Source organism: Zophobas morio, unplaced genomic scaffold (genome assembly GCF_036711695.1).
Source record: "Zophobas morio isolate AGI-343-1 ecotype UQ-CSIRO unplaced genomic scaffold, CSIRO_AGI_Zmor_V1 ptg000007l, whole genome shotgun sequence".
In the NCBI taxonomy this organism is placed as follows: Eukaryota; Metazoa; Arthropoda; class Insecta; order Coleoptera; family Tenebrionidae; genus Zophobas; species Zophobas morio.
Genome location: NW_026972112.1, coordinates 10351082 through 10362249, shown reverse-complemented (window position 1 = coordinate 10362249; position 11168 = coordinate 10351082). Strand labels below are relative to the sequence as shown.

Here is an 11168-nt window from a genome sequence, read left to right as displayed (position 1 = left end):
TTTACGTTTTCTCGGCCTTTCACGACCTCTAGAAGACGAAGAAATAGGTCTCCCGTTTCCGTCTGTCTGTCCGTCTGTCCGTCTGTCTGCCGTCCCGGATTTTTATTAGACAGATAATCTCCGAAAGTGCTGGCCCGATTGTTGTGAAATTTTGTATTTATATTAGTTTATTAAGTTGTATAAAAATATTAGCTGTCAGATTTGAAGTTTCAAGTTTCAAATTTCAAAACTCAGTGGCGTCTTTTTTCGACTTTTTTTTGGTAAAAACATTAGTTGTCGGATTTGAAGTTTCTAATTTTTGTCACGCCACTGAATTCATTGCCATATAACCTTAAACAAATCTGTCATAAGGTTGACAAACTTCACGACAAAAACAGGGGATACCAACTCTCTCAATCAATTTTGATGACCCTGTATTACATTGCACCAACCCAATTTGATAGACACAAAATTTTGTAAAGTAAAAACTCGTTTGAAACATAAACATAGCAGGCTTATTTACATTTACTTTTTACAGACGTGCATTTGTTTCTTTGCGCTGACTAGATTCCGTGGATGTGGTATAGACAAGTTATAATCAACAAATTGTGAACTACACCATCAAAAATTAAAATAAAATCCAATGTTTTATATAATAAGCGGAAGTCGAAGCAATAAAAAAGTCTGGGTGACCATCGGTATTGTTTGCAGTTTCTCTGTTTGACTCTCACGTGTACAATCTCAACAAGTGTTACCGCTTGTTGTCTTAAATTAAGAATGCTTATACATAAATGATTTTGAGTCGCCTCTGCTAATACACGCGGCATACGTGAGTAAACTGTTTCGTATTTTATTGATTATAAATCAATATGCAAGACGACCCAATTCATTTTCCCAAAAATTTGGGAATACAGTACTTTTCTTTTTAGTATTACATCTATCCAGACTGATATACGTATCCTTGCGAAAATGTTCTTGACGTCATCGCAATTTTTTTTTAAATTGTCCTGCTACAAAAATGTAATGAGAAAAAAACAGAATAGGCATGCAGTCGTCATGTTCAGCACGTATATATCGAACCCACACCAAAGGTTTGCGATATTCTTTCTAGAACCCCCCCCCCCCCTTGTTACAAAAAATAGGGAGAAACGTACCCTAAAAAATGATACCGACGCGCTGGTACCAACAACACCGGAGAGCAAGAAATTAGTTTTTTAGCTGGGCAGAACTACCTTCTGAATATATACGTGCTGGACGCTCATATAATTCCGATCGAACTTCACAAGGTAAATTCGTTTAATCGGTAAATTATCTGTCAAATAAAAATCCGGACAGACGCAGACAGACAGAAAGAGAGAGGGAAACGGGAGAATCGGTTTAAGTAAAAATTTCAAATTTTGTTACCTAATTTTGGTTTCATTGTTGTGTGTAAAAATACTTTTACAGTAGGATTTAAATAAATGAAGTAAAATTAAAAGAATTTTGAACAAAGCCCGTTTACACTATATAAAAAATGCGGAAACGGGAATAACTTTCCCCGGGTGTTGACACATCTATTTCGGCAAAAAATCTTCTGTGTGCATTTGCCGGCTCATACACTCCGCGTAATTCTCGCTTTGCATTTCCCGCGTGAAAAGTGGCACAAGTGATGTAGTGCGGCTTTAAAAAATGACTACATTTTGTAAGACAAGAACCGGCTGAAATACATTTTCGTTTCTATAAGCTTTTTGCGGGAGATGACGTGTTACATAAGCAAACTTTACAAATGTTTAAACGTCAGACCTTCGCGGGTAATGGGCTGGCAAATAAAAATTTCTTGGCTACTCCTCTCCCACTTTCCCGGGTATAAATCAATTGCGATTCATTTATTAATCTGCGAACTGTGTTCTTACATCAAAACTACCGCCATAAAAATGACACGCAAATTCTCCATTAATATTATTTACGAGGAGGGATTGCACTTTTTATTCGGGGAAATTAACCCACATACGAGGAATGAGTGTTTCCAGGGCGTAAAGTTGCTCGAGGCGGTTTTATTGGCGCAGCAAGTTGACGGATCGGAGTTAAGTTGGAAATAATTGTGGACTTAATTTTGAGCTGGTTCGAGATATCAATAGGTCAGAGTTAATTATTAATTTGGATTAATAATTCATCGTGAGCACAATGGAACTGCTTTGCTTGCCTGCAGGTATTATTGAAATAGTTCAGTGCACGGCACGTTAGAGGAAATGTTTTGATTGTCATCGAGATAACGTTACACAAATCTGTTCGGGCAGGAAATTCTGGAATTATAAACAGACTTGCAGGATACAAACTGTTGGTTCAAATTAATAAATAATAAAAATATGCGAGGCAGTTGGAGCAAAATCTTGCACAAAACTGCAAAAAGAGCAGACAGATGGGAGCACAAAAAAACTCAAAGCTGGGAGCCAAATAAGTAAACTTTTTGCTTTTCAGGAATATTTACACGATTCACTCATTAAGAGGAGCCTGTATCGGAAATTCTATCAATAATGTTTGAAGTCCGCCAGCGCTAGTTTTTCATTAGCTTTAGCCTTTAGCTGAATTCGCTGAAATGTTTTATAGTTTCATACTTACTCAGCATCAAATACACACAGGAAACGGAAACTAGAATCTAAAACTGGAGAGTTTCTTTACGTAAAAAAAAATATTCCTCTAGACAGGTATAAACAAAGGATTCATCTTCAACAAGATAGTACACCACCGCATAACGTGAACGATTTAAATAAAACATTTAAAGGGAAATGGATTGGTAAAAAGTACAATATATTGTTTTTCTTTCTAAAGTATGTACTTTATCTAAGAATTTTTTATTATAGTTCGCCTAAAATTATTACGCTGACCCAACAGTTATATAAATAAATTGTAGTTAATACTATTTTTGATACGCATATCACATAATATGTTTATTTTTTTATCTCAAGTTCGGCGAGAAGTTATCATTTAATTAAAAATATAATGACTTTGTTCACCCATTCTGACCTGCAGTCTTACAAGAAAGGTTCCATGGTGTAACGGTTAGCACTCTGGACTTTGAATCCAGCGATCCGAGTTCAAATCTCGGTGGAACCTTATTTTGCACGAAACAAATATTTAATATAATAATATGAATTCATGAATCGGAATGTCATTGTTATATGTGTACTAAATCCTTTTTTTTTTTAACTTTCCAGTTTAAAAATTACTACATTTTGGTTTCTCCTCTTAAAAACCAACACTACTGCTGTGGACAATATGTAAGTGGGCCATATTTTACTTAATGTACTTAATCTGCCCTCCAGTTGAACAAAGAAAACCAATATTTGAATCTAGTAATCTATACTTTACACTTCTATTAACTTACAAAATGTTGCTACATTTAAAATGGTGTAAATCTTTCAGAGGTTCCATGGTGTAACGGTGAGCACTCTGGACTCTGAATCCAGCAATCCGAGTTCAAATCTCGGTGGAACCTTATTTTGTATAAAATTTGTATAAATTAAACCCTTCAAGTACCAATGAAATATTCGAAATGTTGACACTTTTTTTTTGACAGCGAAACATTAAAAGTAGGACTTTGAAAGATAAGAATTTTTATCATTCATCAGTCATCACCTAAATACTAAAAATACTAGAGTATATACTACATACATATATGCTACAATACAACACCACATATTTTTAATAAATACACTGAATCATGTTATTATTTTTTGTTTTAGTCAATTCAGTATCTGCATTTTTTCTAATTTCTATGATTAGGTATATATTTATATTTAATTTTAGTTTAATAATTATCAACGAACAGGAATTTTATCATATTGTAAATGACTATTAATAACATTATTAACTTTAGCAATATCATTAATAATAATAATAATGATATTAATTACCGTTGAAGATTTACACAGGTTCCATGGTGTAATGGTCAGCACTCTGGACTTTGAATCCAGCGATCCGAGTTCAAATCTCGGTGGAACCTTATTTTGCAAGAAAAAAATGTTTAACGGAACAGTAAAATATTCACGAATCTGTATTTTGTTGTTATGTGCACTAATTTTTTTTTTTTTTGTGGCAACACATTAAAAAGTTACTAAAATTACTAAAATTTTAGTTCATCGCCTGAAAACAAAAACTACTGCTGTGGACAATATGTACATGGGCTATTAAATAATTATTTCTTAATGGAATTAGTCTGCCTTCCAGCTGAACGAAGAAATCCACTATTTAAATCTATTAATATACACTTAATACTTCTATTAGCTTTAATGATAATGACACAGTTAAAATGTTTCAGAGGTTCCATGGTGTAACGGTCAGCACTCTGGACTCTGAATCCAGCAATCCGAGTTCAAATCTCGGTGGAACCTTATTTTACATAAAATGGATTTTTAGGCGACCATTACAAATCTAGTAGTTTAACGTCCCCAATGACGTCTATAAAGTGTCACTTTTTTGTACTGAAATGTCAAAATTACTTTTTTGTACTCACTTGTCACTTTTTTGGACGAACTTTTGTGTTTTTGATCAACAATTTTTTAAATAAAAATCCCAAAAGCTCCACTATTTGAAGTCCACTTTTACTAAATATCGTTGTGAAACATTCGATAGGAATGCAATTCGAGCCCACACGAGCGTGGAAAATATTATGTAAAAGATACTTTTATGAAGTAATTCTGATAAAAATCAAAACGGATTCATAAACTACGAATAATGCGGGAGTACATTATTTTATAAAAATTAAATAACGTTTACTATGCAAATTGATGAAGTAGTTTCGTAAATAATACAGGTGAAAACGAGAGACCCATTTACTTTTTCGTATTCTAGAGAAACGTCGAAAAAGCATGAAAGTAGCCATTTACTGGATGGACTCTATACAGTACTTCCTTTGCTCGGGAAGTAAAAATAAAAATGCAAACCACAAATATAGACATTTTGCACATTTTAGATATGAATTAGTCAGCAAAATTTTAATATAACGTCATCAATTGGGGGGGGGGATAAACTGATAACTTTTAATTGCGAACCAAAGATTTTTAAACTCAAAGATGATAAAACATGTTTTAAACAATAGATTAACGTAAATACAACTATAAAATTTGTTATTAAAAATAAGAACACATGATTAAATTATAAATAAAGGAGCATGTCACAAAATTTTCATTAATGTCATCACGTTTTTAGAACAAGACAGACTAAAACTTACTTTTTTAAATTTCATAAGCTATGAAACCTCAAGAAAATATTTCATTTATTCATTGCACATATTCGTATTAAAATAATACAAACGTAACAGAACACCAACACCTCGAACATTTGAAAACATCGTACCGTTTTTATTACCCATTTAGTCCAATTACAAATAAAATATTAACGTTAGACGTATGCACGTCACACTTACAAAAGTCCTGATTTTGTAAATACACAAATTCGCTTTATTGCCCACCACCACTAACATTTGCCAATTCAGCTGGCTACTGCAGTTAATAAATATGCTTGCAAGCACCGATTCGGTGCAGAATTCTGATGAGCTTTGAGACCAAACGTGAAACTTTCGCAATGTTATGGCTAATGTATTATAGAGTCTGCATTCATTCAAACATTTCGGAATCGCTACATTGAGAGATAACCAACACTGCGACCAGACATATTTAATTTTAATTACGCAGACCAGAGAAAATCCTTCATATTTAGCTTTCGCAGTCCGTTAACAGTGAAAATAGTCCAGCACACGTTAATTTTGCACGTATGACATAAAAACGTAAGAAACGGAATAAAAATACCCGTTGAATTGAAAAATATTCTATTCTAGGACTAACTAAAATGTCAATTTTTTTCTTAATTTGGTCAATATCGCTCCGTTTTCATTAAATCGTACAAAGTAATTTGCATTTGATAAATATACCATTTCGGATAACTATTTTAGAAACAGCCCAATAACACATAAAATGGCTCATTAAAATTGACACGCTTAATTGCAAAACTCCATTTTTAACAATTAATTCATGCCGGAATTGACAATTATAATCTCCGAACCCTGGAAAAGCTTCAGATTAAAACATCCCCTAAAATCAATTTCAATGCGAGCTTTAAATAGTTTACACAATCTAACAATGACTCGCGCCGCTATTTTACATCTGCTTTTTTAATTCCGAACAAAAGTTATCAATTTGAATTTGGTATTCAAGCCCTAAGCCTCATAACCGAAGCTCGCTGTTTGCATTTTTTTTTCCATCGGAAATAGCTTTTATTATTGCAGAGTGCAGAAATCGCATGGCTCTAATTTGAAACGAGTCATTCGACTGTGCTTTTGTGGAGTGTTCTCAAAAATGTTGATTAATGTCGTGCACTTGTTATGTCTTTATACGTAAATTTTCTAGTTGCGTTGTCAGTTTCAAAAATGGAGTTTTGCATCATTATAGAAAAAAGCTTATGCTTGTCCCATACTGTTCACGTGAACCGCCTAACGTCATTTTAGCTGGGTTTTGGGTTATTACGGTACTACACGAGACTGCCAATCTTGGAGATAGTAGAAATGAATAGTTGGCTCTCTGAAAACTCTTCCCGACCAGAAAAACCTCGAGTCCATTGTGCCGGAATCCGGGCTCAGCTAATCCCGCCCGGTTTCATAAAGCATTCTAGAAATGTTGTAGTGGAAGTAATTATTGACTGCTCGCAAACTTTTATCCCGACTTGAAACAATCACGCCTACGACTCCGCTCGCACTCGAAAACAAAACGAAAAATCAGCGAAATGTTAAAACAAAAACTTAATCTCGTGTTTAATTATTCACATCTCGGCGTATCACAGGCCTGCGTCATTTTAAGATCTGTTTGAGTTGTGCACAACACTAGCGGAGTTCACTCGAGTAGGCACAACATAACCGAAAGTTACAACCGCTCAATATACGAACTGGGAAAACTTTGCGCCGTAATTTCTATTTACTCGCTTCTGCGTTTCGTTTTTTAGAACGGAATCTGCCAGAGAATGAACGCTGAGGAATTTGCAGGTGTCCGGTCCGCGAGGCGCGGATCGGACATCGACGGATTCTTGCCTGGTTGTGGCGTTACGAGCCGGAAATACAGTTCCCATTTGAGCGCACATAAAGCAAAGAGCTTGTAAAAAATAATGAAACCTAAGACCAGATCTTCCGCCAAGAGGTCCTATCTCATAAAGACTTCAACGGCGGAATTTATATCTGTAATTCCATTCTGTGCGTATTTTATTACGGCACACGCGCTTTATACGACGTGTAAAAAGGCTGCAATTCGAAACAAGCAGATTAGTTTGCGTTTATTGGAGCCTAGTGCAGGGGTGGAGGCGGCGGAACGGGGGGTTTACTTTTTTATATATTTTAAAAAAAGCCCTACGACCTCCCAAGGTTGTTCAGACCCTTTCAAAAACAAACCACCAAACGTTTTCATAATACTTTCAAAAGAACCGATTTTAGGATTTTATTATTTTTTTTATAAATCAAGTAATTAGCGTTCGCTCCTGGTTGAGCTGGAAACACATAGTTATTCTTATATAATGGCCGTGGTTGTTAATTATAATGACCATGGTTGTTTTGGGTGACATATCGATCGAACAGAGAGAGTGGTTATAACAAAATAACAGGCAGGGATTATGAAAAAATATTAATCGTAAAAAATCTTTTGAGTTTTAATTTTGAAGAAAGAACCTAAACGCAATTTTTTTACGAATCACTGGAACAATTGCGTTACATTGTAAAACACTACATAATAGAGCAATATTTATTTAAATTTCTAATATAAAATAAACTACAATGTGTCTACTAAAGAAATAACATATTATCTTAAAACGGTTCATTGATGAACGTACTTTCCAATGAAAAGTACCACTCCTTTGTACTTAATGTAGAACAAAAATGGATGGTTAGCTTCGAAAATGCGGGGTGGAAAAGACTTTGTTGTAACTGCAGCTTCTGAAAAATAAGGAAAATTATGTTCCAAAGCACGAAAGAGAACTTCTGTCATAATCTGCATACTTAAATCGAAAATGGTCTACATACCCGAAACCGCTTCCACTCCGTCTTCGCCGAAAGTAATGTAAGAACTGTGCAAAACATCATTTATAGCAAGATCTCCTGGAAAACCGGCGATGCCACTTAAATCAGCCTTGGTACCAAAAGCCTCATTAACATTAAACTTAAACAATTATCAGTTTAACTTGAAACATAAGTTAGATTAATCTACCTTAGATTGCATGATTTCCTTAAGCGACCTGGGACCATCTAACCCCTGGAAACGAGGAAGCGAGAGTTGTACAGGCCTTTGTATATAATCTTGGGTTTTTATAACGTCTGAAATTCGTTGTTCAACCCTAGAAAGGCCATTCACAGTATCAGGAAGAACAATAGTCAAAGTAGTGTCCGGATCTTCAAAAGGTACTTCCAAAAATGTTGCGGTGAGAGACGTACTTTCGTAATAGTTGTATATTACTGGTTCTTGCGTCATCATGTATACACTCTCATACGTAAGTCGGCCATTAGAATTGTAATAGGTGTAATTTGCAAGTACGGTCCGATCAGCGGAAAAAGGATTTGCCCAGGTAATCTTCTTAAATAAGGTGTTTAACGTAACACTTGCTATGTTTTCGCTAAAATCAGTACTAGAAAAACTAGAATTTAGGTAATCGTTACTTTGTTCCTGAAGCCAGTGGTTTAAATTTGCGGCGGCGATTTGTGCATTGGAAAATTCCATATTTTCTATAGAACCGCCATAGACAGTACTTTCTGTTTCTTTATAGTCGTCTGTTATTGAAATACCAGGGTCGGAAAACATTTTCGTTGTTATGTTTGCTGGAACCGTGAGCATAGCACTTCCGTATGTGTCTTGTACTTGCCAGTCGTAGACTTCGCTCAACATATTGTTCATGATTTCTTTAGCAGTTGTGTCTTTAGTACCAGATTCGGTGACAGCCACAACGGCTTGAATAGAAAACGGACCGAGAATAGTTGTATCGAATTGTGCAAAAGCCTAGCAAATTAATAAAATCAGTAAAAATAAAAAAATGTTGCATGAAATTACTTACGTCGTACAAATCACCGGAAAATCTAACATTTGGATTTACTAAACCACTGATATCTTCAGCATGTGTCGAACATGCTGCTACAGTCAGAAACACCAATAACTTCATTGTTCTATCGTTTTCGCCGTCTAGTACTTTGACTTAGTTTTACTGGAGTCTATGGTTTTATATATATACTTGTAAGTCCAAGACCTTATCAAAAGTTTGGGTTCTTCTGTTAATCAGTTAACAAATAAGAAACCATCAATCAATTTTAATAGAATTTCCTAACCGTTCTGTCAGTATTTTGATTGAAAGCCCTTTGTTTTGTAAGTCTTATTGACAAATACAGGTCCAAACATAAATCTTTTTAATTGTGTAGAGTTCAATGTAAACAAGTTAAGCAATTCTCAGAATTTCAAATTATGATTTATTGTGCTACAAAAAAAAACTTGTTCGAACTGGTGTTTTATTTTTTAAAGATTTGAAAGATTTTTGAAAGCCACTAGCCTCGTATTTTTGAAAATATATTGGAAGAATCTTTAGATTATTGTTGTTTTGTTTTTTGAAGAATTTGCAAATATTTTGGAGGAACAGGTGTGATTTTGAAGAAATTTAGGGCCCCTGATATTTTAGTTTTGGAAGCATTTGAAAGTATTTCAGAACAAATTTGAAAGAATTTTGGTCCCTAATATTTTGTTTTATAACGATTTGAAAGAATTCAGAAGCACATCCTGGTCATTATTTTTTTAAATAATTTTAAATAATCTTAGGGATTCTCGGTATTTTGTCTTTGGAAAAAATTTTAAGAATCGTGAGAGTCCCGGAGGTTTTTTTTAATTTTAAGGAGTCTTAGAGACACTTCACCTTTTATTTTCAAATGTTTCTGGAAGAAGTTTGGGAGCCTTGGTGTTGCATTTTTTTTATCGTTCAAAAAATTTTGGTGTTTCCTAATGTTTTATTTTTGGAACAATATGAAAGAATCTTGAGATTCTTGTGTTTTATTTTGAAAGATTCTTGAAAGTCAATGGTGTCGTATTTAATACATTCTAAAGATTCTAGGGGTTCCTAATGTATTGTTTTTGAAAGGATTTTAAAGAATCCTGGAGCCCCTGGTGTTTTATTTCAGAACAAATCTGAAAAAATCTTGGAGATTCCAACTGTTTTACTTTATAAGGATTTTTAAAGAATCTTGAGGGCCCTTGTCATTGGTTTTAAAAGGATTTTAAAGAATCTTAGAGAATCCTGGTATTTTGAGCCCTGATCTTTTTTTAATTGCAAATAATTCTGAAAATCCCTTGTTTTATTTTTGAATGTCTCTGGAAGAAGCTTGAGGGCCTTTGTCGATATTTTTCACACAATTTGAAAATATTTATATTTTGAGTACTAATTTATTTTTTATATTTGAAAGAATTTTGGCAATCCCTGATGTTTTGTTTTTTAAAAAAATTATTATAGATTCTTTCAGATCACTGGCGTCATATTTTTTAAAAAATTTGAAAAAATCTGGGAGCAACTGGAGTCATTTTGATGGTATTTTAAAGAATCTTAATAGATCCTAATTTTTTGTTTTTGGAAGAATTTGAAAGGTCCTGAAGCCCCTAGTGTTTAATTTAAAACAAATGTGAAAGCATGTTGTCAGTTTCTATTGTTTTGTTTTATAACGATTTTGAAAAAATCTAAGTTGGTTTTGAAAGGATTTTGAAGAATCTTAAGGATTCCTGATATTTTGTCTTTGGAAAAATTTGAGAATGTCTTGAAAGCCTTTGATGTTTTATTTTAGAACATCTCTAAAATAAGCTTGGTGGCCGTTGTTTTTAAAACAATTGAAAAAAAATCTTGAGAAACCTGGTGTTTTTTTTTTAATAGAACCTTGGGTTCCATGGCGTTTTGTTTACGAAGAATTTAAAAGAATCTTGCCTAAGTTGAAAGAAGAATAATCTAAAAAAAAAATTTATCAAACAACAGGAACTCAGTGTTGTAGTGATACTTTGAAAGATTTTTGCACAAATAAAGGTTTTAACGATAACAACAAAAAAGAGTGCGTCGGCCCAGGGACGCACGGATGGAATTTTAACTCTGCGTTGTCAATTTATATAAATTAAACACGTATACGAAGTCATTAATTTTCTCTTAAAAATAGAATAATTTCATTA

The 11168-nt window shown here is 33.8% G+C and overlaps 1 protein-coding gene and 4 non-coding genes across 6 annotated transcripts; 4 read left to right on the top strand and 1 right to left on the bottom strand.

Annotated features, from left to right (window-relative positions):
• Window positions 1–3000: 3000 nt before the first annotated feature.
• Trnaq-uug (transfer RNA glutamine (anticodon UUG)) lies at window positions 3001–3072 on the top strand. The gene has a single exon. It is a non-coding gene; the product is annotated as a tRNA-Gln (tRNA).
• A 310-nt stretch (window positions 3073–3382) lies between these two features.
• Window positions 3383–3454, top strand: Trnaq-cug (transfer RNA glutamine (anticodon CUG)). The gene has a single exon. It is a non-coding gene; the product is annotated as a tRNA-Gln (tRNA).
• Window positions 3455–3889: 435 nt separating this feature from the next.
• On the top strand, window positions 3890–3961 carry Trnaq-uug (transfer RNA glutamine (anticodon UUG)). Its single transcript has one exon. It is a non-coding gene; the product is annotated as a tRNA-Gln (tRNA).
• Window positions 3962–4277: 316 nt separating this feature from the next.
• Trnaq-cug (transfer RNA glutamine (anticodon CUG)) lies at window positions 4278–4349 on the top strand. Its single transcript has one exon. It is a non-coding gene; the product is annotated as a tRNA-Gln (tRNA).
• A 3373-nt stretch (window positions 4350–7722) lies between these two features.
• LOC135124092 (serpin B4-like) lies at window positions 7723–9163 on the bottom strand. 2 transcript variants are annotated; one of them, XM_064048961.1, is made up of 5 exons: window positions 9037–9163; window positions 8645–8981; window positions 8199–8590; window positions 8015–8150; window positions 7723–7927 (listed from the first exon to the last, which is right to left on the bottom strand). In XM_064048961.1, exons 1-5 carry the CDS (start codon window positions 9139–9141, stop codon window positions 7809–7811), a joined length of 1089 nt encoding a protein of 362 aa, XP_063905031.1. In that variant the 5' UTR covers window positions 9142–9163; the 3' UTR covers window positions 7723–7808. The 2 variants fall into 2 exon arrangements, with proteins under 2 accessions (XP_063905031.1, XP_063905030.1); XM_064048960.1 differs by having other exon boundaries at window positions 8199–8981.
• Window positions 9164–11168: the final 2005 nt, after the last annotated feature.